Source organism: Neopelma chrysocephalum, unplaced genomic scaffold (genome assembly GCF_003984885.1).
Source record: "Neopelma chrysocephalum unplaced genomic scaffold, ASM398488v2 Primary Assembly neopelma1_26, whole genome shotgun sequence".
Taxonomy (NCBI): domain Eukaryota; kingdom Metazoa; phylum Chordata; class Aves; order Passeriformes; family Pipridae; genus Neopelma; species Neopelma chrysocephalum.
The window spans coordinates 309,453-336,233 of record NW_020897695.1 but is presented as its reverse complement, the minus strand read 5'-3'; the positions used below and the strand labels follow the sequence as shown (position 1 = coordinate 336,233).

The 26,781-nt window shown below is 40.9% G+C and overlaps 1 protein-coding gene across 4 annotated transcripts; it reads left to right on the top strand.

Annotated features, from left to right (window-relative positions):
* Nucleotides 1–26,066, top strand: GSDME (gasdermin E). 4 transcript variants are annotated; one of them, XM_027675251.1, is made up of 11 exons: nucleotides 1–111; nucleotides 1,852–1,964; nucleotides 4,184–4,414; nucleotides 5,559–5,751; nucleotides 13,927–14,098; nucleotides 15,073–15,193; nucleotides 19,229–19,417; nucleotides 21,332–21,459; nucleotides 21,576–21,762; nucleotides 23,110–23,183; nucleotides 24,393–26,066. In XM_027675251.1, the coding sequence occupies exons 3-11, from the start codon at nucleotides 4,204–4,206 to the stop codon at nucleotides 24,621–24,623; spliced, it is 1,506 nt and encodes a 501-aa protein (XP_027531052.1). In that variant the 5' UTR covers nucleotides 1–111; nucleotides 1,852–1,964; nucleotides 4,184–4,203; the 3' UTR covers nucleotides 24,624–26,066. The 4 variants fall into 4 exon arrangements, with proteins under 4 accessions (XP_027531052.1, XP_027531053.1, XP_027531055.1 ...); XM_027675252.1 differs by having other exon boundaries at nucleotides 4,018–4,414; XM_027675253.1 differs by lacking the exon at nucleotides 1–111 and adding an exon at nucleotides 252–544.
* The last annotated feature ends 715 nt before the right edge of the window (nucleotides 26,067–26,781 follow it).

Here is a 26,781-nt window from a genome sequence, read left to right as displayed (position 1 = left end):
CAGCTCCCTCCGCCCGGGGCGCCTCGGCCGGGGCGCGGCTCGGCTCGTCACGCCCCGCGGGCGGAGCGCGCCGCATCCCCGGTGCCGGCGGCGGGGAGCGCCGGGAATGCCGTGAGTACGGGGGCGGGCCCGGGCCGGCGGCAAGGGTCGGCCGTGCCTGATGCTCCCCCGGCCGCTGCCGCGCTGCCCTTCCCGGGGGGCTGGAGGAGCCCCGCCGTCCTTCCCGCCGCTGGGGCGAGGCCGAATGGTCGCAGTTCCGAGCGGTGGCTCTGAGTGGCGTTCAGCGGGGCCCGGCGGGGCGATGCTCGCCTGCCCGAGCCGGTCTCGGTGAGGCGGGCGGGGGTGTGCTCACCCAGGACAAGGGCAGCTCGGCCCCATCCCAGAGTCCTAGCACCCGGCAGGACGGCGCCTGGCATCCCAGGAAAGGACGCCGCGTCCCTCCACGGTGCTCAAGTCTTTGGAGACACGTGCTGCGCAGTCCTTGAGGCACAAAAGAGGGCCACATCCAGGGCTAAAATCTGTTGGATGTGTTTCTGGAGACCACGTGCGTCCAAAGACTGAAATACATTGTGTGAATAGTCCTGCTAGGCTTTGTGTATTAGCTCTTACGGATGCTCTTTTTCTAATGACTAATAGCGCTTCCGACACCGCGGCTCCTGCCCGGTCCTCTTTGGCCTTCAGGGGTTGTGTTTCCTTACAGCTTGGTTTGGCAAGGAGTATGCTGGCATTTGGCAATACAGTTGCCATTCTGTACCCTAATTCCCTGTGTACTGTGCCCAGTGTGCTGTGTAATAATAATGGCCAGTCTTCGCGAACAAAGATTTTGGGAAAGGTCTTTTACCTTTCCAGCCTGCGCAATGGATTTTTTAGGTGAGACACAGCCTGCGCTGAACTGAGCCCACCCTTTAATCCTAAGGTTCATCTGCCGGGGCCAAGCAAGCTTGGACAATGGCAGTGAGGTCCTCAGGACGTAGGTTTGTTTAGAGTGACCTTCTCATAGATGGATGGCCTCACAGGGCTAATGGGTTCCATCTGCCCGGGGGACTGGGATTTGAACCTGGGTTGCAGCAGTGAGAGTCCTGCATGCTAACCACTAGGCCACCAGGTATCATGTGCTGTGTAACCTTATGTTAAATACAAAAAAAAAAAAGACATTTTTGTATTTTATGTAAAGGATATAGAATTTAAGAAATATCAGGCAATTGCTTAGAACTTGCTTTTGTGCTGACAGAGGTAAACACTGATTATTCATCAAATGTTGCTTTGGATCTAATGCCCCACTGTATTGAGTTAGGGAGCTGTGATAAAGCAAAGAAACTGGGTGAGATTTTTTTATTTAAGTAAACAGTGAAGTTGCTGTAATTATCTTCACTTGATCTCATCCCTGTCGTTAAATAATCCTTCTGTAGTTTAGGTTCAGGCTAATTTTAAATTTCTCAGTAGGCAAGAAAGGTACTCTTCCTTCCTTTTCTGCTTTTATGCCTGGCCATCAATCTGTAAGAGTGAATTCACTCTGACAGGCGTTTCTTACCAGCTTTGATACCTTCCCTTTTAATTCTACCAAACCAAGCACAGCTCTACTAAAATTTCCAGAGGAAGATGCTCTAGAGGCAGAGTTTTCTTAATGCTGGGTCCGTAACCAATCCATATCCCTTCAGTCAGGATGCTGTCAATCCTGGTGGCTGGATAGGAGTTCCCTGATCTTGGCTAAGGGCATATTCAATTGCTCTCTGTCTTTGTTTTGTAAGCTTGGGAAACAAGATATTTGGGTCCATTGTCCAATTTGTGTTAAAGGCGCTATATCCAAAGAGACATAAACAGCAGTTTGGATAGAATATTCTTGCTTTGCAGGGGCAGCTGCACCAGCAACTATGCTCCCTGCAAAGACATTCCCAGCACAGCAAAGTGTGGAAGACACTGACATGCCATTTTGAGGCTGAAAACTGTCCCGTTTCTCCTGCCTGGTGAGTCTCGTCAGTCCTCACAAGCACAGTGATCTTTCCTGGATGTTCTTGTAGTCCGTCAGAACTGTGGTGTCTGGGAGTGAAGCCAAAATACCATGAATTGGAAGTTTTATAGAATGGTGCAGTGGTTTTTCACATGAAGTTTAATGAGTGTAACAATACTAGGAATTGTTTTTTGCAATTTCTTTTATGATAAACTTCTCAGAAATTGGTGGCCTTTTGCTTTTCAGAGACTATGCCCATGTGAGTTGGCTATGTAGGAAGGTGATCAGAATGAGCAAGCAGTCATGTAAAGTTCAGAAATGTTTGAAGAAGGTTATGCTAGGGAAAGGCAGCTCATGCAGGAAGCTCATGCATTCTCACTCATGAGAATTTTCTTGGTGGTCCCCTCCATTACAAAACAGTCATGTGGCTGTTTGCAAAATACAGTGTCCTGCAAAAGAAGTCCCAGGGATAAAGAAAACTAGTTTTGGTTTGTTTTGGTTTTGTTTTTTTTTCTTCTACAGTGGAGCTTCATTGCTTTATTCTGTTAAAGTGTTCTCACTGAGATTAAAACTAGGGAAATTTAAAGAGGAGAAATGCAAAAAATCAGTCTCAGTTCAGTCTAGGAAAAGGTCAGAGAACAAGAAAGTGAGTGGAAATATTCCCAGTGCATACAGCTGAGGCTGTGCTGCAGGGTTTGTTGCAGCTGCAATTACAGTGAAAGCCCCAGAAGACTCTTTAGTAAAATGTTATGTGACTTTGACATTGCTCAAATCCTTTTGAGGCAGGTGTTGTTGGAAAACACCCTTTACTCCTCACATAGACTAGGCCATGGAGGATTCATGAGGCAGTAGCTACCTCAACAGGAATTGGTAAATACTGTGTGAAATATCCAAAATGGTATTTGGGAAAGACTAATGGAAAGGTGATTTTCCATCTGCAAAAAGGCTTTTTTCCTCCCCGATACTAAAATGTGGAGGCTGTGGTCCAAGCAGTAATATCTTTATTCAGGTTTCCATTTTCTGTTAATAGTGCTGAGTGCTCACTGCAATATCCATTTTTGTTTGAAGTCTGTTCTATCTTACTCTGGCCTGTACTTGTCAATGACAAAGCTAAGATCTCTGCAGAATGAGGCAGGTAATTAATCATGAATGTGTGGATAGCCAGCTGAGACAGCTTATGATCTTAGCTGAACTTTCCAGTCAGTGTCGGCTGGAGGATTCAAAGGAACAGTGCTAGATTTAAAAAAAATTGATTTAATTCTGGAGATACCATTAGCTCAAAAACCACAGAGTTGAAAAACTAAAAAAGATGAAATTTCTTAAGAGGTTTAAATATTAGTTTATTAGACTTGCATGTTTAGCACTTGTGAATGGTCATTTTTACAATTTCTTCTGTGCATTTAGCCAGTTTCCCTTATTGAAAAAATTCCTTGTAAATATCACAAAATGTGTTACTGGGGATAAAGAAAATCTTACATGATAAGAGATGCTGATGTTTTGTAATTAAAATAATTGAAAAGTTACAATAAGATATGTATGTAGCTGTTGTATGTATGATATGAATAGCACTTGCAAATAACATATGTTTAATTTAGCCGTAGTTATGTAAATGGAAAATAGAAAATTTGAAAATATTGGAGATAAAAAAGGAGCTCATAAAGAAAAAATTAATTGAAACTTTCCAGGGGTGTAGTTCAGAAACAAAACTTAGTAACAAAGATGCCAGCTCAAATATTTGTTGCTTTTTATGGAATAATTTTTATTATCCCTATATGTGTTTACTGCCTGTTAAAAAGATCAGGATAATTTGTGTGAGTAATAACTAACTACCTTATATGGAGCAAGATGGTTTTATGCTGGGTAATAAAAGAAAAAAAAATCCTTTGCCACTGCCCCAGTGCTCTCCTCATCCCAGCCAGTCTCTGCAGGGAGCTCATTAGTAGATGCTTTTTCATAGAATTTCAGGTAGGCTGAGTAAGTTTTTTCTTCTCTAATAAATTAATTACCTGTGAATGTTCCTTTTAACTAAAATTCTTTCGTTAGTTACTGTGAACATTTTTTTACTTTAGGATAAATTGTTTGAACTGTCATTCCCAGGACAGAGTGGAGAAAATGGGATGAAAACACTACCTGTTCTTGCATTAATACCAATACTATGAAGAACTTCTTGAAGTGACAATGTAAATATTTGTACTTTCCAACTGTAGTTGTTTGAGAGCAGATGTATTCTTTCAGGCTTTAATTGATTCCTCAAGATGTTTGCAAAAGCAACAAAGAATTTTGTGAGAGAAACTGACAGTGGAGGTGACTTGATCCCTGTCTCCCACTTGAACGCCTCAGAGAAGCTGCAGCTTTTGAGCTTAGTTACGAAGAGGAGGAAATTCTGGTGCTGGCAGAAACCCAAGTATCATTTCTTGACAGTCACCCTGAGTGATGTGCTTACTGAAGACAAACCGATAAAACCAGGTAAAACCATACTTGGTCAGCACTATTACTGCAGATAAAAAGACTACAAACTCTAATCTTTTTTGTTATTATTCTCAGTCATGTTACTAGAGGGCTCCTTTCAGAGGAATGCTCTGAAGTGTTCTCCATCTGTGGAAGTGAGATGAGTGCCTCTTTTCTCACTTGACTGTTTATTTAACTAAAATACTACTACTACTACTACTAATAATAATAATAATAATAATAAATGTTTGCCTGTGTAGACTACTGAAATTGAGTGCTGAAGGTTGTCAGTCCTACTGTTTAATAACAGTGTTGTCTGCAGTCACAGGAACTCCCATATAATATTTTCGGGTGGTTCCAGTATGGGATAGCAGTGTGAAACTGTACTGTGCTCCAGGTCAAAAAGCAGTGAATGGACAGTGTCCTGTTGGTGACAGTAGCGCAGGGCATGCTTGCCCAGGCCAGGCCAGGCCAAGCAAGTTTTACCACTGCTTCCTTTCATCTTGCACAGACTGTTAAAAATGGTTGACTCTTGTACTTCTTTCTTCATCCAATGACTTCATCCAGGTTTTAGGATTAACAAGATGGCATCCTGTATTTCTGGATGTGTCACAATTCCATACAGGAAAATAAATAAGTCTGTAAGTTAAGATATTAGCTTGGAAGATTAGCTGATTCTGAACCAGTTCATAGGTTTATAGGTATATAAGATTCTGAGTTGTTTTAAAACAGTTAGATGCTTCAATTGGTTTTCAGTGAGCTTTGGGACAGCACTGTAAGGAGATATGCCAAGATAATGCCAAAATACTAACCCTGTTGTACAAATGGGTGTGCTTTGGTTTTGGTTTTTTTTTTTTGTAGCTGAAATAAGTTTCAATCCTTCTTTATAAATCTTCCGCAGCATCTGAGCTCGGTATTTCAGTCACCTTATGTTTTCCTAAAATGGCAAAAATATGAAAGATAGCAGAGCAAAGATGATGAAAACGTGAAGGAAGCAGAAATAAGAGTTGCAGAGCTGTAAATTTCATTATTTACCTTTTGATACTGTTCCCTGCCTTCACTAACTTGTTGTATTTTCTGTAAGTGTCTGTTCTTCCAGTCACTTCAGGACTGTTTCAGTACTTCCCTTCACAGGTAGAAATTACTTTTATTGCTTTCCTAGTGATTGTGGAGTCTGACTTTGCAAAATATATGGGGAAGTTTGAAGACTTTATTCAAGGAAGTATTGAAGCATCATTTGTAAAGATCAGCCTGGGAGCTGGAGGGAAGGGCTATGTGGAAAACCAGTCCTCATTTGGAAACCTGAGGAAGCAGGAGATTGACTTGCAGCAGCTTATGAAAGACGTCAAGGACAGGTATGTTTCTAACGTTGGCATTGTAATGGCCAGGAAAGGTTAGAGCTGAAAAGACGTGTGCCAGGTACAATCGCTGAGCAGTCAGTTTTATAGTGTTGCTGTAGTTTGAAAATTATTTTTATTGTAAGCTCTCGTATTCAGGTGATCAATCATATATACAAAACCGAAATTTTCCGTAGTTTGAAATCTTGATGATCAAACTTTTCCCTTTCATTTTAAAAACACCTCTCTGTAATTTCATCTTACATATTTGCATGAATACATTACCCCCTTCTTTGAGGGACTGTACTGAGGTAAGAGTCTGGAAAAAAATGCATTAGTTTCTCTATGTTACTGGAGCAAATGCTGTGGAAACTGAATTCAGAACTACTAATATTCTTGTAAGCAGACTTTGTAATTGTGTGTGTGTGTGTGAGCAACTGTGCTAGAAAATTGGATTAGTTGAAGGAATAGCAAAGGTGAGCAAGCATGGTCAACACATGTTCTACTAGTTGAACAAAATACAGATCTATTGCTCCCTGTTATATGCTGTATTAACAGAGGGGAACCATATTCTGTATTTTTCAAGATACACAACACTTCCTCACTTTCTGTCCTACTCTGAAATTGGATTTATTTAATGTTGCAATAAGACAGTCATGGACCAAAGTCTACTTGGCAACCAGCTGACAAGTCAGGGATCTACTCTGTATTGCAGGTCCTGACTCCTGGGAGATGAGGGTGGTTTGGTTTTGACAGCATTGTATTCTAGATCTGCAGCAGGGGGTGTAATGCAATTTAATAACCTTTGCTGATGCTCTGAAGACACAGATGATAGCGTTTTGTTATCAGTGCAGAAGTTGTCAGAAGCAGTGTAAATTTGCTTTAGATACACTGATGTTCTAGAAATAATCAATTCTCCATTTTCATGGGAACAAATGGCTGGTGATCTTTTTATTATGAGCATTCACAAGGCAATAGATTTATTCTAATAAGGCACCTTGCTCTCTTTGTCCTAAATGCCTTATTAAAAGCAGAAAATACTGGGCTAAATGTGTGTACCAACTCTGTAAAATTAATATGCATCTAATATCAGGAAAATAGTGTCAGTCAAGATTGTTTCTAGCACTAGAAAAAGTCCTACAGAGAAAGAAACTAGAGCGACTTTGATTTAAATCAATAAGCAGATTTACACAGAGAATCCTCCCATAGCGAAGCAGCACATTTTGGGGTTATAATTCTGAGTGTAACTAAATACTCAGAAATATGTTATCTTCTTTTGAGTAAATCAGTAGCTCTACACCAATCTATATGTAACTGTAAATAAGGCTGATGTGTGTGCCACTTTATGCAAGGAGCTAGTTCTCAATTCATAGACAAGATGCTCATAGCTTATTAAAGCTTATGATGCACAGTGTATAACTGATATCAAGTCAGTCTGCCTTCTGCCAGGTCACTGAAAATGATGACAATAGCAGAATTCGTTTGTTTTTTTTCTTCAGCGTAATGCAGAGGCTCACTGGAAATGGTGGCAATGCCTTATAGATGAAATTCTGCTTACTTGTTCATAAATATTCTGTGATTTATGATTGACTGCATCCAAGCTTCAAGCTTGCATCTCATTCATGTAGCATTTTGTGGAATTCGGGAATGCTGGTGCCTCCAGGTTAGTGATTTTTGGATGCAAAACGTTAATGGCAGTAAGAGGATGTTTACCTGTCAGTCCTTGTGAAATGAGCATCAGCAAAGTGTTCTTGATGTCATTAAATGACACATGGTGCTTATGCTTGTTTGATCAATCATTGCTTTATTTATTATTTCTACATATATAGCCTAATCAAGTTGCATTTTAAATATGTTCTTGTATTAGGCTGATTAAGTCAAAGTTGCAGATAAATAGCAGAAAACTCTAAAAAGTCAAATCCGATATGCCTTTTAAAGTAAGTCATGTGAGTCTTCAGAGTTCAGCAAGCTGGAAGAGCTAGTGGCAGCTGTCACCTCTTAGGTGAACCTTCTGAAGGAGAATCCTACTGATCTTTTAATTAGATTCCAGATGCTGCAATGGCTCCTTTTTTTGAGAAAGGATGACAGCTGAAGGATGTGGGATGAGATCCTTCCTGGTTTGCAGAAGCAGTGACATTGTAAACACAGAACACATAATATGCAATATTAAAATAAAGTTAAGCAATACTTGGCATATTTCATTTTACATTAGTCTTGTTTTTGTATTACATTGTGCTTGCTAGTTCACCCAGTACTTTAACATACTGATTTGGGGTCAGAATCCTGTGCCTTTAACTTAGTTGCATTGTTGTGGATTTAAGAGTGTATTCCATCTTCTATTTTAAGGCATTCAATACTGTCTGCCATAAGATCCTCATAGAGAAGTTGATGAAGTATGGGCTGTAGAAGCAGACAGTAAGGTGGATTGAAAACTGGCTGAAGGGCTGGACTCAGAATGTGTTGATCAGTGGTACAAAGCCTAGACTACAAAGTCTAGTGACTAATTATGTACCCCAGGGGACAATGCGGCATCGAGTCCTGTTGAACATCTTCATTAATCATCTGGGTGATCGGGTCAATAAGTGTATCCTCAGCAAGTTTGCTGATGGCACAAAGCTGGGAGGAGCAGCTGATAACACCCGGAGGGTCATGCTGCCATGCACAGGGACCTGGACAGGCTGGTCTGGTGGGAACCTCATGCGGTTCAGCGAAGGGAAGCGCAAAGTGCTGAATGTGGCACAACCCCAGGCGACAGTACATGCTGGGGGCTGACCAGTTGGAAAGCAGCTTTGTAGAAAAGATCCTGGGGATCCTGGTGGACATCAAGTTGGATATGAGCCAGCAATGTGCGCCTGCTGCAAAGAAAGCCAGTGGTATCCTGGACTGCAAGAGGAGGACTATTGCCAGCAGGTGGGGGGGAGGTGATCCTTCCCCCTCTGCTCAGCACTGTTGAGGCCAAACCTGGAGTACTGTGTACAGTTTCCTACTACAAGGGAGAGATGGACATATTGGAGAGAGTTCAGTGAAGGGCCACCATGGTAATGAAAACAACTGGAGCACCTCACATTTATAGAAAGGCTGAGAAGATGGGACTGCTTAGCTTGGAGAAGAGAGGCTTGGGCTAGGAGGGAATCTTATTAATGTACATAAATACCTGAAGGACAGAGTCAGGCTCTTTTCAGTGGTGCCCAGAGACTGAGCAGGAGGCATTAGGCACAATCTGAAACACAGGAGGCTCTGTCTGAACATCAGGAAAGACTTTTTCACTGTGAGGGTAACTGAGGATTGGCACAGGTTGCCCAGGGAGGCTGTGGAGTTTCCCTCCTTGGAGACATGATCCTGGGCAGACTGCTCTAGGTGGCCCTGCTTAAGCAGGGGGTTGGACCAGACCAGCCTCAACCATTCTGTATTCTTCCCTCCAGTAAAAACGATTATGAGGTTATAATCTCTGTAGTTCTCATGGATTAACAAATTTGCTTCTTTGCTTTTACCGTTTCACTAAAAGTCGTGTGAGGTGATTGAAAGCAAAGTTCTGAGACAACGGTGACGGCAGAAATAGGACCAAGTGGCAGCATCCAGTCGCTTCACATCAGCTGCAGAAAAAATTGCCTGTCACTCTTTCATCGTACCATGTGAATGATTCCTAACTCTGTGATTAGCATATTAGGAAAACAGTATGTTATTAGCAGCATACTCTGGCATAGTTGAAAGATACTTTTACACTATTGCATATTGCACTATAGTTGAATCAGTGAAAGTGCATATTATTGTCCACACTGAGACAAAAATAAGTGCCTGTTCTTAATCTGAGTACGGTGGAGATTCAGACCATTTTGTTATTTACTAAACCTCCTTGAGCATTTATGAGTATGGTGAGAAAATCATTCACCAAAGGTGCTACATGGTAATATGAAGTCACAGAATATTATGAGATAGGATTGAATAAAAGCAACTGTGTGTGTCTGTGATTTAAAACATAAGGAGCATGCCTTATAAGGAGAAAGGAGAAAATAGAGGAACTACCTGTCTCTTGCAGTCTGAGAAGTCTCTAGTATTCTTGGGGAAGATGTTCTGTGAAGTAATTGTCAGGTTATTCTGTAGGGAAAATAGAGAAATGCTGTCAATAAGCTGACTATTGCAGGTGCTGTGTTCTGTAAGAAGTAGGCCAGAGAGATTATATTTGAAATGGATTAACAAAATAAATATTATGCCATCTGTGTTTGGTGGAAAGTGGCAGAGTGAGGTCTGGTGGATTTTACTCAATTCATCAAGATGTCTCTATTAGAGCAGGATCAAAGCTGGCTGAAGGCTCTTGCTGTGCAGCAAGCAGCATTTGTATGGAAGACATCAGACTATTGCACATTATAAATGCAGTGGAGGCTGTGAGTGTGGGCTGCCCGTGTGTCTAGAGCCAGGAAAGGAGGTGTGCTGAGGTGACATTGCCCAGTGCAGGACTGAAAAGGTTTTTCACTCATGGGTAGTTTGGACTAGTGAAAATCTGTGCAGGCAGGCAGCAGTGCTGAGTCAAATGGGAGGATGGAGAGTGCTCACAGCAGTAATCATTCTTGGTATTTGTAGTAAATTGGCAAGCTTCTTGCTTTGAAGATTCCTGAGTGGGTTACTGAGAAGACTAGGCAGGATTTGATGGAAAAATGGTCCTAAGGCCTGTCCTTTTTGGACAATTCGGTCAAATTCTGTGCCTAAAGGAAAGACCCTCAGTCTCAGCAGTGGGGTTTAGACCAGGCACCTGCTCTCTGCTTTAACTGTGAGAGTCTGCTATATTGCCAGGTGTTGTCTGTTTTCCCTTATCTTCATTTGGTTTCTGCCTTTCTCTCTTCTTTTCTGCCTTCAGTATGCAGAAAATTGCCTTTGTGCTTCTGTTTTCCACTACTTTTCTCGTGCAAGAAGAAAAAGTTGAATGAAGGTGAAGGAAGTCTTTACATTATAGGAGAATGGAAGTGTTTAATCCAGTTAAATGGGGAATGAGACCAAAACTCAAAGAGATTATTTTCTGTACGCGTTTGACCTATAGAGCTTCCAGCATAGTAAATCGTTGACCCCAGGAAGGTTATTTAAGCAGAACAAACAATCAAGCAAAACGCTATAATCCTTTGAAATGGTCTTTATTTATACAGGCTCGTGACTCTGTGTGTTGATAATGGGACTTAGCAAACCAAAATTTCATTGTATTTTATACAGTGTTACTTTATAGTGCTTCATCTCAGGAATACAGTGATGTAGGACAGGTGGCACAGGGTTGGTGAGGGCTCCTGTGCAATAGATAGTGGAAGAGACGGTAAGAGCGATGGTTGTAGAACAGAAATAAAAGCTCTAAAACATGACCTGTAACATAAAAAATGCAATGCAATTCATATGCCTACATTCATATATAACTAATCTTGTATTATTCGGTGTTATGGTAGCAAGTAAGTTGAGCTCTTGCAAAAATACAGTTACAGATTGTGGCCATTGCCCTGCAATACTTGAAGCCCTGCTCTGATTGTCAGACTTTAACCCTGTTGCTTTTTGCTCTTGATGACTGCTTTCAATGATAATTTAGATAAGCTGGGTATTTGCTTACCTCATGTCATCTCCTCCTTGGGTTGCTGAGCAGAATGTTTTGCCTTCAACAGGCTGTGCCCCAGTAATAACTCGTGATGTGTCCACACGCAACTCTAGAGTCTGTTTTACGATAGAAAGTCTAGAGGAGAACATTTAACTGTGCTGCCCTAGAACAAAAGGTATTTGTAGCTGTGGGTAAGGGTATGTGTTTTAAAGCTCTGAATTCAGTAGTCAGTAAATTTTCTGGGCAGAGGAGAGCATTTCTGACAGCTTTGCAGTTGGACACAGCCCACTGAAGTCACTCGAACCTTGGGACTGAGGCAGTGGCCATGTGTCTGCCACACATGCAGCTCTGTGTGGAGGACCCCAGTCACCTTTGAGGTGGGAGTGCTACATCAGGGGCCAAGCAGTGAGCTCTCTGCCCTTGTGTGTTGCTGTTGCTCTGTAGCCTCTAGTGCTGCGGCAGCTCCTCCAGCACTGTCTCCTAAATTTGATCACTATGCCTCTTTGCACATTAACTTGTGTCTTCTGACTCTTCCGCTCTGCCACACTCCTGTTAGTTCTGCATCTGGACCTCAGAACCAGGAGTGTGACAGGGTCTGAGCCAGTCCTGCCTTGGGCAGAATACTGTAGAAGCAGATGGAAGAAAAAGTCTCTTGAATTATTTTGTAATTCATTTGTATAGAGTTAGGTCATATTCTATATGCTTCTTTTATTGACATTCATTCAGAAATAGCAAGTCTCTATTTAAGCTGTATTTTTCTACCTTACATTGTTTGGGTTTTTTTTCCTCTAAATATTAGGGATATCCAGCAAGTTTGTCATCCTCTAAAACTGGCCAAAAATATACATAAAAAAAAAACCAAATTGCTTTTATGCTTCTTCATTGTATTTTTCCCCTTGTGACTTCCTAGGTCAAATGTTAGAATTGCAAGGTCTTAGTGCATTAATTTGTATTTTTGAGATGCTTAGCACACCACTTCAGAAACATAAATTATTATTGTGAAGTATATGATAGGCTTGATGGTTTGTTATTATGATAACTAATGGATCTGGTTTGGCAGACACTTCTGAGAGCAGTGATGTTTGTGATTGCTTGACATTTCTTCAATCTTTGCTTAATCCAAAGATTCATTGCATTCCAAGCATAAAGCATGGCTTTGCACCAAAAGAAAAGAAGAGTTATATTAATAATCTGAGGAATGTTTGGGGGTGCTTTTCTAGTGGCTGCTGCACTGCTTCAGAAGTATTTTCTTTCCCTTGTTTAAACAATCAACTTTAAGGTTTTCAGACAGTTCATTCCAACTGATTGAACTTTCATATAAGCATGTAACTCTCCAAAGATCAAAAATTGCCTGAGGATATTTTTAATTCAATAAAAACCCAAGCTGACTTCAGACTTACACAGACTGCATAAATTCCGAACTCCAGAATCTAATAAATCTAAAACTTTTTAATTAAAAGTGGAGATATCTCGATTTAAATGAAGTGGAGTCAGACATGTCTTTCTGTCACATTTTTGGGAAATTGCCATTTAGCTCCATGAATAGCCATTTACAGTAAAAGGGGGAAGAAGAGACTGAATAACTTGAGCCAGGGATAGCAATCCTTTAATCTTCCAGCTGTCTTGCTGGACTTATCTGTTCACAGAAAATACGACATCTCATCTGAGGACCTCCAGTGAGTATTTTGCAAAAGTATAATATAATTGACACATTTTAATCAATTAAATACAATGAAGAAGTTGCTTTAACTGCTACCAAAAATCTGTTAACACCCCAGAAGACAAAGTAGAGGATTTTGTAACATTTCTTAGAAAATAAACCTTCTATATTGTTTCTGGGAATTCACTTTCTGTCTTCTGCTCATTCTAAGAAGAGCCTAATGTTAGAACTATCTCCTGCAGCATTTAAACACATGCTTAATTACATTGTTCAGTAGGGATGGCTTGTAAAGTTGGGGCACGGGCTAGAGATTTGAGGTCCTTCCCACAGTTAGTTTTTCTTTTGACTGTGACAGTCCTGGTCACTAATTTTGAATTTTGAGTCTATACACAGGATTTTGTAGCAGGTGGTTTTTTCAGTGATCTTCAGTTTTAAAAACCATGAAATCTTGTGTTTTCTCATCCAGCCCTTTGAAGTACTTGGTCAATGCTAATCCCACTGAGCCCATTCAGAGTTTAAGTGAACACTGACACAGATTGTAGCAAGCAGTGAGGTTTGGCATTGAGGCGATGCTCTCTTAGTGTGGCATCCGCTGCTATGGCCATGGTAATTTCAGAGTAGGAGAGGATTCAGTCCAGTGTCCACAAGCCTGGTTGGTTGTTTTCATATTACCCTGGAGCTTAAAGTTGTCTCAAGTTGTGCTTTTTTGTTTGCTCGGAAAGTAGCCAGACAACTGCCATTTTTGCTCAAGAGTAAGTAATCAAGACTTCAACATGTGTCAGGACTTACTGTGGAATACAGATATTTACTGCTACCAAATAACAAAAGAGGACATAATAATTTTGAGGGGACTGCTCCTACAGAAACCATTGTTGTTTTTACAATAAAAGCTTCTTCAAGAAATTAAGAAAATATTTTTTTCACAATTCTAGTATTTATGTTGTTAATGGTGTCTTCTCTTTTTCAGAACAATAGATCTAAACAGTAGTTTACTGCAACAAGTAATAGAAAGAAAACGGGAAGTGCTGTGCATATTGAGAGAAAAGATAATAACAACTCAGAGGTGTACAATATTTGAACATATCCAGACAGAAGAAAAAGTCAGTGGTGTGATGGGATGCACTGCAAAAACAGTAAAGGTAAAAGTTGTTAAAAATCTGCGAGGAATGGAACATTTGCAGATTATCTGAGAAGAAATTTTGGTTTCTCCAGATAGGCTTTAGAGTATTTTTTGTGCTTCCTTAACATGTTGAATTTGCTGTACTGCTTAACTGTGAAACTTCACAAAGGCAAAATATTTTTTTCTTTTGCCTTTCTGGCAAAGGATGCCATCTTTTAGTGTGAGTCTGGAATGTAGTTTCCATCAACACTATCAAATTGCAATTCAGTTTCTGTGTAGATTCCTGCCTACAGCAGAACATAAAGCAAATATATAGCAATTCATTGGAAGTTGAATAGAAAAATGCATTGCTGAAGAAAATTTATTTGAAAAGCCAAGTAATCATTCATCACAAATGGTTGCAGTGTCTACTGAGTTTTTGTATTTATTGGGAAGCTATTTGGTTTCGATCATGGGACTGGAGATTAACTGCATTATGAGGATATCTGAAAAATTGCCTATGAATTGAGAAGGAATTACCAAAGCCAAAACATATGCTCATTCATTTTAAGGTTTTTTTTAAAGGTAGAGATGGTTCACTTCTGTGTACGTGGTGTGTCCAGTAGCAGAAATCCAGGAGTTGCAGGACAACCACCCTCTGTGCAAGTGCCACCTTCTGGGTAGAAGTCTCCAGCTGGGCAAAAGATATGTCAAGAATTGGGCAGCACAGGATACCCATTTCCTAGTGACATGGTGTTTCATGTGTGGCAGAAGCTGCACTCAGAGCTCAACTTTATGTTGGGACAGGGTAGCTAAGAGTTTGAGAGCTGCTCTTGGCATTGTGCTCTACCTCATTCTTCATCTGCTTCCTTTTGCAGATGTCAAATGTAACATGCTTAAGTTAGACATCACAGAGAATAAAGCACATTCTTTCTCTGTATTTTTCACCTTAGTTATGGGTTTAAGCTACCCAATATCTGAATCAGATAAATGGTGAATAAATCTGTCTTATAGGTTTCAGTAAGTGAAAACGGAAGTATGGTGAAGGATTCGAGTGTGATTCTTGAAATTCCTCCTGCAACCACTATTGCCTACGGTGTAATTGAACTGTTTATAAAACACAATGGCAAGTTTGGTAAGTGAAAGGCACATTTTCTGTGGCACCCAGTTCAGCTGTGGACAAAGCTGTCCGTCGGGCAATGATTTCTGCATTTCCCTGTGCATGAAGGTGATGATGTTGTATGGTCTCTTTTGCCTTGATAATTATTTGTGCTGGAAATGCTGCACTTCTGATTTAGTAATGCTTTTTCACTTGCTCGAGTACATTTTAAACTCAGAATTACTTAGGTTTCAGAGGAAGAGATCATCTAGCTGGAGCCCCAGCCAAGGCAGGGCCAACTTTTGAACTTAGATCTAAATTCAGAGTTAGATCAGATTGCTTGTCTGTTCTAAAGTTTTGATTATCTCTGGAGACAGAGATTCCGTCACTCCTTCGGGCAGCCTGTTATCATGTGTGATCATCAGGATGGTGAAGTTTTTTTTGTCCTTAATATCTAATGAGAATGTCCCTTTCTTTAATTTGTGTTTCTTGCCTTTTGTCCTGTCATCATACAGAAGAATCTGGCTCTGTCTTCTCTTCACACTTCCATTGGGTAGTTATAGATAGCAGTAAGGTTCTCCCTTAGCAGTGCCTTCTACAGGCTGGACAAACCTAGTCTCTCAGCCTCCTCATCTCTGATGTTCTCCAGCCCCCAGTGATCTTGGTGGCTGTTTGCCAGATTGCTCCAGTATGTGCATGTGGGGCTTGTACTGGAGAGTCCAAAACTGGGCACAACACTGAAAACAGTCTCCCAAATTGAAAATCCAGTTTCCTCAATCTGGTAGCTACACTCTTGTCAGTACAGCCCAGTATGCAGAAAACTTCAGTAACTTCAGGGACATGCTGCTTATCCTCTCAAATTTGTCGTCCTGGTCTTTTTCTGCAATTTTGCTTCTAACTAGCTGGCCCTTGGCTCGTACTGTTCCCTTCACCTGTTGGCAGGAGAGTGACCTGAATGTAAATCAACGGCCAACCACGAATGTTTAGACAACAGTCGCGCTAAGGAAAGAATCATTCATACAGGACTAGAATTTAAACTTTTCTAACTTACACTTTCATATACAGATTGCCCTCAGAATGTTTGCAGAAATGTCCTTGTCATGTTTTCTGGTCATGCTTTACTTACGTCAGGTCGAATATTTTTCAGGTTAAAAAAAATGTTGAAATTGGCTTTGGGGGGATGTAACTCTGCTCTGCAGAATCACTTGGGTTTTTCTTTCCTGTCTGTCCTCATTTAAACTCCCTGACCTAAAGGAGGTTTTAGAGGATTTTATGCAAGAAGAAAGGAAATCAGATGGACTCGGTAGAGCTGGAAGTTGGGAAGGACTCGTGGAGAGAAACAGGAGATATACTGAAGAAATAATTCAAGTACAGTTGAGATTTGAATCCAGGATGCACTTTATTTGGATTGGAAATGCAGAAGATAATTCTGCATCATTCTCCTTCAATTGACTTATGATATTATAAGGAAGTCCATAGGCTCAGGAATAGAAGTAAATATTATGTAACCTGTAAAAAGTTTCTGACATGTGGAATTGCTCTGACGTAGACTGAACACAGAGATAATGGCAAAGGACATTGACTTCATGGTTATAATAGAACTGTAATTTAGAGTAATGAGGTGCAGTTAAGGCTGTCTGACTACATAGGTGTGTAGCTGATAACCTACTTAAGTGATTTCCAGATGAAATTCCTATGTCCTGCTAGCTGATGATACATGGCTCTTGTTAATGATCTGTATTTCTCTGCTCTTTTTCCACTTCTGCTTCTTTTCCCACTCTTTTTTCATATTTAATGTTAATATCTTTCAAGCTCCAAAACCAGCACAGCTTGTTTCACGTTTTATCTCAAACAACCTATGTCTTGCCTCTTCTTTTTTAATTTGAGCTATTTTCCCTTGCCTGACTATCATTGAGAAGGTAAAGGGTAGGAATTCACAACAAAATTAAGGATTTGCCAGCAAGAATAAGTATGATGGAGCCTAAACTTCAGCTTGTTAATGTCTGAGCAGCAGTGTCTGTTTATGGAAATAGAAATGGCCTTTGAAGTTAAATCCACGGACTACTGTAGTCCTTTCTCATGAGACTGAGTGACCTGTAGCAGGTGTAACCTAGTGGGATTCTCTTCAGAGATAATTACGGAATAGGGTGCATATAAACTTTTTACTGTCTGTTTTTCTTTGCCAGTGGCAGTGCTTGAGTTATTGTTAGGAAGAATGTTATATAAATTTTCTTTAAAATGTTCTGGCTGATGTGACGGAACATGCTTGGACATTTTTATACGTAAAATGTGTGGCTTGCTTCCTCTTAAGTATCTGTAAATTGAACAGTCCTAATCTTTTCCACCTTTTCACACAAAGGAGTCTCTTTAATTGCTTTCATTGATCATCTCTGGTTTTCGTGCATTTTTGTTAACGTTTCTGAATAACTAACAAGTTCTAACTGCACTGTTGGAGGTTTGTCATCGATTAATGTAATAGCATTCAATACAGAATTCATTAACAGTCCTATTAATACAAAATTTTGAGTCCTGTGTTTTCCTCTGAATCAAGTCCCATTACAAGAGTTAACAGCAGGGTCTGTATCTCTTAACATACAGCATCATCTGAAAAGTTTGATTTCCCTTATTAGCATCATTCTGCCTCAGGAGGGGAGTCAGTTTGTCAGCACTGTCCTCCTCCTCAGGGTTTACGTGAAAGCCTTATTATTATCAATGAAAGTAACATGAGCAAGTTGGCCTGATGGTCCCTCAGCTGCTGTCCAGAGTCTTGTTGTTTTGGGAAGTTCTTAGCTTGTGTTAATCACTTTCTGCTTCTCTGTAACTCGCTCTTCTTTGCAAAGGGTTATGCAAGCATAAAAGTCTGTCTTCTTTCTTCCTCTGTGGCAGAGATTTCTTTGTCTGCTTTCCCTTAGAAAAAGCTTTTTGATGATGGAGTGCTCTCCATGCTTTCTCATCTGCTTTGAATGTCCTTAATTTAGTGAGACAGAGTCTTACAACTGCAGGAAGGTTATATTTAGGTTTTGTGCCTGGTACACGTGAGCACTGTACTTGATTAGTTACAGTTTTTTCCCCTCTTTGCTGTCAGGTATTATTTTAAAATCAAGTTTCTTTTGCTACTCTGCCTGTGTTCTCCTCAGACCTCCTGCAGAGTCCCAGGGGTACAGATTCAAATCTTGCATTTGAGCCAATAAAAGATGATCAGAATATGCATAGAGCTTTGATTGTATTCTGCATCTTTGGGGCACAATGCTGGACACACGAGCACAGAACTTGATACTCCAGCTTTCTCAATGTATTACAGAGGCTCCCTGTACCTTCCAGGAGTCCCTTAACTTGATCAAGCTGAGGGCACTGGGGTGGCAGGAAAAGGGCAGTCCTGGTTGGGTGAGGTCAGTCAGTGCTCATCACAAAGATGAGGCAGAAAGGATAATCCAACCAGGACATGTTATTTCCTCCATGAAGTTACTGCAAAGAGACAGTATATTGTAGAGTGACTCTGGGAACATGCCTAGGTGATGTCCTTTTGAGACTCTCTATTTTCCACTCATCTGGAGAACTTGAGGGTGGACTTATGGCTTAGCTGAGAAAGAGGTGTCTTGTCAATGCCATGACCAAAAGAAGCTCTGTGAAGGACTCTCAAGAGTTCTTACGAGTCTCAGAGAGTGCTGTCATGTGTCTCCATCGTGAGTGGATCAGCAGCCTGCAATACAGCATGTCAGAAATTCATACCTGCATCTCCTGTATGCAGCATTCAGGTTTTACCGTGTTGGAGAGAAGTTTTCATGGTATTTGCTGTCTACATTACTTTAGTTCACAGGAGCTGGTGTCACATTTCGTAGGTGGCACCTGCATCACAGGACCTTCATCTGTACACGCTGTACCAAACACCAGGGCTGCAACAATGCTCAATAATTCATATGCATAGCAACAGCTGGCATTCTTTCCATCTGGAAGAGACGAGACATGGAGAAATCACATGCAAGAACACTAGAAAATACAAGCTAGCATCTTATTTAGTAATTGCTTGTGTATTTTATTAATTATTGTTTTTAATTGAATTTCTAATTACAGAGTTCTGTCTGCTAGATGAACAACAAGGAGGTTTTGAAAAAGAAAGCACAGAAGGCTCAACTTATCCCCGTTCAGCTCTATTCAGAGATGCTTCATTTCTCTATCAGCCAGATGCTGTTGATAATGAGATGTACTCCGGGGCTAAAAACCTCGTTCCCAGTGATGCTTCTATAAGTGTATTGAAACAAGGTATTACCAGAAATGATTACATTACAGTGAATTAAGCAACATGATAGGGAGAAATAATCTAGTACAATAGTACATAAGAAATCTTGTTAGTTCATTTTAATAACTCTTATCAGGAACTCTTGGGGAATGCACTGAAAGGATATAAAAAATTAGTTCTGCAATAGGTATATGCAGTGGACTGTTCCCTAGGAACATCCTGAATCCATTTGTCGTAAATACGATCTTACAAAGTCAGGTGTTTATGTCAGCTCTGTTACATTCCAGATAACCTCTATAAGATCAATTATGATTTATGTTTTCATTCATAAAGGGTCACCGAAAATACTTTTTCATATTTGAAAAATACTCTATGTAGAGCTTCGTAGTTAGAGGTTAAGTCTCAAAATTACAAAGACTTAGCCTCATTATTTTCAGAGAAGCTTTATAACTGACAAAATTAAAACATGATTTAAAATGAAATTTGAAAATTGGTAAAATGGGCCAGGAACAAGTTCTTTGTTTTAGGAATGTGGAAAGAAGGGGCAGGATTGTTACTGGAGGAATGAAAAAAGGAAAAACCAATCAAGGCCTCAGAACACACTTTGCTTTTCATCAGTTCTTGGTGGAGTTCTTACAACTGGTCCTACTGATGAACATCACTTCTGTTATCTCTAAATTTCACCCTTTGTTAATGGTTGTTCAGTAGACTGTGGCCAGAATAGATATTTGTTGTCCCTATGTAAATTCTGTCATTCTCCTATGTAGACCTGCTTGAAAGGAATAACTGTCTCCATGTGTATATAAAACCCACTTACTTGTAAAAGAATGGTATGCCACTGTTCTGTGTTTTGTTTTAGCTTGACCTACCTTTGTGCCCTTCTTGCTTAAAAGGCTTGGAGATTTCTTTTAATTAATTAACCTGCACTGTCTCTTGGGGGAAAAAAAACCTAAAAAAAATTTGTTTTTGCTAAGGAATTTGAAAGTAGGTTTCCTTCTCTGTTATTTGTACAGACAGTCATACAATTGCATCAGATACAAAAAATATCTGCCTGTGGCTGGGCTTTTTTTTTCTCCAGTGAAGTAACTTTTTAGATGTAAAGGACATCTTTTAAAGAGAGCATGTTTTTTGACTGGAGTGACATGAAGAAAAATGTCTTTTAAACAAGGTTGAGAACACTTGCATGCCCATATTTTTGGAATGTGGGAAAAAACATTCCAACCTTCCAGCTGGCATTATTGATTTGAAAACTTATTTTCTTTTAGCAAAGTGGTAATTTGATGTCACAAAGTATTTAGTTACATTATCATAGTTGGATTGTGGTGAAAGAAGTGCAGTGCACAGTACATACTTCTGTTGTATGTACTGTAATGGATTCGGAATTTCAATTAAGAAGGTATTTTTGTCCTGACTATTTTAATAATAATTAGGTCAGGGGTGAAGGGCTGTAATTCTTTCTTGCACCTGATGAGATACGAGGACAACAATGTAGGATCCTAATAGATCTCTGTGTGGACTTACACCATTGACTTTGTAATTCATACTAACCACAGATCAGAAGTAAATTTGTGAGCAGAACTCGTCATTCTGCCATATAAATGTACATATTTTGGAGATAAATTTCAAGTGAGAAACTTGTGATTAGTTTGGTTAGTATTAAAATACTGCCTTTAAAATATTAAAAATACTGAACACCAAATGGTGGTCCTTGGTAGCTGTTCTTCTTTCTTAGAGTTTTCATTAAGGCTTCATTGGCTCCCTAGGAATTGTAATCAGATCTGTTTCAGCCTTGCATTATAACTTGTGCTTGTGGAAATCAGGTAGTCAGGGTGTGGTGATAAATGGGCTTATGAAACACATAGCAAAAATGTTAACTGTTTTTACTGGCATTTGTGTAGAAGTACTTAGTTTTACTTTTTACTACTTTCTTGGGAAAGATCTGTCACAGTTGAAGACCCAGTTCCAGCCCTTTGTGAAGCTTCCAGAAGACAAGCAAAGAGCTTTATATAAAACCCTTTGTGAACTCTTGCTCCATGAAGAAATGGTAACTGCCCTGGGGGATGTGGTAAGATGAAGAAACTTTGGCTTGCTTCCTAAAAGTAATTTCAGAATAGCACGAACATTCTCTTTTGCTTGAGTTTTTCTCTTTTCAAGAAATTTTGCTTATTCTTTTGCTTTCAGTTTGATGATATCTGCACAGGAGACGAGCCAGATCTGGAGGAGTTAAAACTTACACAACAAAGAGACCTCCTTGACTTCTTGCAGCTCTTAGGGTGCTGTTTACAGAGTGAACTGTTGTTGCAGAAATATCAGCCTCAGGATGAAGAACTTTTCTCAGCTGCGCACCTTCTCATCAGTGCTATCTCTGGTATGTTGTTAAGAGCCCTTTTTTTTAATTTGATTTTCCTTTTAGAAGCTCCCTCCATGCTAAAGCATTTATGGCTCTCTTTGAGCAGTTGGTGGCTGAGTGAACATAAATTGTTCTGTTCCTTTTTTATGAGTTTGGTATACTATGCTTAGCATTCCTGCCTGTGAATTAAATTCAGCCCTCAATCACCGACAGATTTTGCGTGTAAGATACACATTCCCTCAAGACTGCTCGACTCTGCTTCTGCTGAGTGTGGGCATTTGCAGTTTGGCAAGCTAATTTCTGTACTTATTGCATGCCAGAGTTCTTCCCGCCTAAGTGCTGAGAATTACAAATTAGGTGATGTCTCCTGTGTAACAGCGGATATTGTTGAGGTGCAAACTAAATTTAGCAAAAATGAGTTTAACATAGAGACACTGCAATTAGAAGGTTGTTTTGCAGTTACTGAAATGGGAGATTAAACATAAATGTCAAACAAATGCCATCCTCACAATCTAGTTGGCATCAGAGTGTTAATTAAAAGCTACCTGCAAAGTCCACAACAGACTTTTTCTCTTCTCTCTCATATATAAAGAATTTCCTGACATTAAGGTAACGAAGGGAAGTCCAGTGTAGATGTGGCACTGTGCAGCAAAATGTCAGTGTGCATCCATACACACAGTACCCAGGGAGGATAGTTTAACTCATTTGTGGAGACAGAAAAGAAATAGAAAACAGAAACCTGCTGATGTGGTAAGACTTGTCAGATGCTATTAGCAGCAGGGTGCAGTTAATTGAGTGTGTTGCATTATCACCTGACTTTGGACATAATGTCTGCTGCTAAAGTCCAGGCATAAGTGTGGATCAAGATTCAAAAGCTGTATTATCCCTGTTGCCTGTTAGGAATTACAGCCTTTTTGTTATAGAGTTGAAGGGCACCACAGGGATCATTTACTCCATCTCCCAGCCCGAAGGCAGTCTCAGCTGTGTCATTTCCTCTCAGACTGTGGTTTGCAGAAGTCATATAAATTTTGAGAGCATAGGTTCTTGATTTATTCAAGGCCTAAGTCATTTATTCAGCCTGTAGACTTGGGGTGAAACACTGAGGAGATATTTAGGGAGGAGAGAAGGATGATGGGAAGGAAATCCCCTTTTCTACTTGTGCCTTTTCTCAAGGGCAGAGGTAATCAGACCCATTGCCCATCCCATTTTTTTCTGCAGGCAGGAAAGGGCTGGATCAGCCTCTTCCAAACATCCAGCTAAGGAGAATCCCATAGCAGAGCTCCTTGTTAAAGGCCCCCTTCCAGCAGCCAGCCTCATGCAGCCTTCACTGGAAACAATCTTTCCCTATTAATGTTTCCTTCACAGAGCTGTCTGATTACACTCTGGTCCTGCTGCGTGCCTGCTGTGATCTTCAGGTTGTTCCAGCGCTGTGTTGTTTGGTGAGTAATGGAGAAGTGGCTGTGTGGCATGTGGGCCCAGCAGCAGGAATGACCATGTCGTTGGCCTCACCATGTTTCTCACCCAATAAGGGAGATGTCAGGCTCCAGTGCGAATTTCAGCCATAGGCAGTGCTTAGCCAAGGTCAGTCTGACAGTGGCAAACGAAGCAGGTAATTTACTGCAGGTGGATACCTAACTTTTAAACATTTCTCTATTTGGGAGGTTTCATGGGTTGTGAACAAAAGAAAATTGTAACTTAAGCTTGAATTTTAATTTACTAATAGTCTCACTGTTTTAAAGGCTCAGTAACAGTAATCACCTCCCTTGGGAAACAAATTCCCCTTTGATAGCAGCAGTGCTTGGGCCATGGCAAACTCTGAAGTCCCAAAACTCTGAGGCCATTTACTGAAACTGCTGAAGGAATGGTGCAGGGCATTAGAGGGATGGAGTGCCTCTCCTATGAGGAAAGGGTAAGGGAATTGGGTTTTTTCAGCCTGGAGAGGAGAAGGCTTTGGGGTGACCTAATTGCAGCTTCCAGTACCTGAAGGGAGCCTACAAAAAAGCTGGAGAGAGACTTTTTACAAGAATACGTAGTGACAGGACAAGGAGGAATGGATTCAAACTGAAAGAGGGTAGGTTTAATTCAAGGTGCTCGTAAGAAATTCTTTACTGTGAGGGTGGTGAGGTTGCTCAGAGAAGTTGTGGATGCCCCATCCTGGAAGTGTTTAAGGCCAGATTGGATGGGGCTTTGAATAACCTGGTCTAGTGAAAAGTGTCCCTGCCCATGGCAGCGGGGGGATGGAACTACCTGATCTTTAAGCTCCTTTCCAACCCAAAACATTCTATGTTTTTCTCATTTTTTGAGTTTTTTAAGCTCACTTACAAAAACAATAGTAAAATCCTTTAAATATGTAGGGGCAAGGGGAGTGATACTGTTTGCTCAGAGTGAGAGTTAAGTGTGATTTGTAGTGACAGAAGTTAAACTAAGGGAACAGATGGACAGTAGGAGGGATGTTTCTCCTTAAAGGATGCCATAGAGCTTTGGTACTGGATCAGTAAGCCCAATAGTAAAGGGAATCTTACCCTTTTGCTGCTGCCTTGTAAGCTCTACAGTGGTTTTGTATGAAAGAACTGAGCTGTGCAATGGCAGGAACAGCACTGCTTGGAAAATGTTTTCATGTCTTTTATCTTTTGTTCTCATAAATACAGCCTGATGTTGCTTCAGCCGATGGCACTGTGGCGCTGAGCAGTCCTTTGGTGGCCACTCTCACTGACAGGAGAAGATTTGATGTCGTGAAAAGGCTGTTTGCTTCATCAAACATTAATTTGGAAATGACAGAGTCTTCTGTAAAAGCTGTAACTATGAAAGAACCTCGATTCTTCCCACTTGTTCTCTATGTTGCGCTGTGTGGGCTTCATGCTTTAGGTGGGAATGTATAGGAGCTTTACTGAGTATCCAGTTTTTGCTCTAGCCTGTTCTTTCTTCTGTAGCTCCATAGTGTTGGTGTGTTTGGGCTAAGCAATAGAGCTGCTCCGTTGGGTTCTTAGGGCAGCACAGCCAGGGGTTAGGGCAGTCAGGGGGCACTCGGAACACCGGGGGTACAGGCTCTGTGCTGCCATGAGGTGTGCCACTCCTCTGCGGTTCCAGTGGAAAATACATAAATAAAGGATGAAGGGGGGGAATTAAACAAGAGAAGTGAGGAACAGAAATTGAACAGAGCTGCTGTGGTAGTTGTCAGATCTGCAGGGCAGTAGAAACCTGATTGCTTGTATTAATATGCATGGGAGAAAACAGCAAAGTACAAACTGCTTTTTTCAAGCAAGCAGACAAGCAGGCTGTGGAAATCCAGGGTTCTGCAATGCAGCAATTGTTTTGCTCCTTTAAGACTGGATGTACAGAATGCCTTTACTCTGGAGCACGTGGAATGGAGGGCTCTCAAAGAGGTACTTGATTAGGTTGTCTTATTGTTGTTTGGCGCTGCACAATGCAGGAAATATAAAATAATTTTTTTCAAAAACCAAGGCCACCTTAGTGATTTATGCATCTGTACAGCATTTCTGTTTTCTAATAAGATTTTACTCACCTCAGCAAGCTTAAATTGCATTTGGAACTTTGAGGTATGGCAATGCCTTTTGGTGTGTGCACATGAAGGGTCCCTGCTGCACACCACAAAAATGATCATTTCATCCATAGGATATTTTAAGTGCAGATACTTTGCTCATTTCTTTGATTAGTAGCAAAGCGTCAGTAAAGCACTCACTGCATGCTTTGAACTATTTTGCCTTTTTTTCCATCATAATTTTTTGTAATTGTGGATGGAACAGAAGTGCAGCAGAGATCACTGCAAATGTGGGCTTGGGAAGATGATGTTCCAGGTAAGTGGAATATCAGTGCTTGCAGATAAGACTCTGAGATGGCTGACAAACAAGCAGGAACCTATGTGATCAGTAACCAGGCCCTGCAGTGTAGGTGGTGGATAGGAGTCTGGTTGTTTCGTGCTCTATTCCCACATGATCTTGAGCAGATTGACTAAGAAGTTATCAAAAAGTTACCTCAGTTCAGCTTTCCCTGAGGACATGGACTTTGCAGAAAAGCACCGTGGAACCTTTCCATACCCCAAGAGCCCAGGGTAGCTCTGCACGCTGCGCCGTGGGCATTTCTATGTCTCATCTGTTAAGTGAAGCTGATGGTGTTGCCTGAACCTTGTGCTGGTGTAGATGGAAAGATCCTTTAGGAGGATGGAAGCATGTAACTCTGCTTCTGGAACGATGTCTGTAAATGGGAAAGTCTTCTTTTGCCAATCACTACTCAAAAGTTGCCTCTGTAACTAATTTATCAAAACTTTCTGTTCAATGTTATGTCAAAACAAGAGAACAACTTATCATTAATATAATTTCCATTGTTTTTCTTTTGCGGGTTCCCTTGGCTTTGAAAGGTGGTGCAAGATGGCAAGTGGCGGTTTGGGCATCCACATAGTGCCACTCTCCATGTGCTCTGATCTTCCTTACAGAGCTTTGGTGTGAGCCTTCTGTGCACTAAATTGTGTAACTGCTTTCAGGATGTGACTTTGTGTCACAGATGTAGAAGAGGGAACTTGTTTAAAGAGGTGGAAGACCCCCCAGAGGCTGGGTGTTCTGTGGAGACATCATTTAAAAGAAAAGGTTTTGTTTGTTTCCTGCTGTTTTGGCTTCAGATGTGATTAGGCTTTTGCCTCAGCTCAACCCACTGAATGGGCAGCCTCAGACTCAAGGCAACAGGAGAGACACTTGGGCAACAGGAGTGTGTCCCAGGGAGCCCAGGCTTCCTGCTCGTCGTGAGGGTTGCTTGGGTCTCTTGGCTCCTCGCCTCATCTGCTGCTGTGCTTTTAGGATTGATCAGTGCATCTGCAGAAGTCATTGGCTGCATTTCAGCCTTGGCTTTGTCCCATTAGGTGCTCTTTGTGGAACAGTTTCCCAGCTTTCCTCCATTTGGCAGCACTCCTGTGACCACAGAAGCACCTCTAGAACAGCAGGTAGGGTAGAATGGCCTTTTTAGAACTGAGTGAGCAGCACAACTGGGCAAAAAAAGGCAGTTTGTATGATCACCATTTTCTCTCCA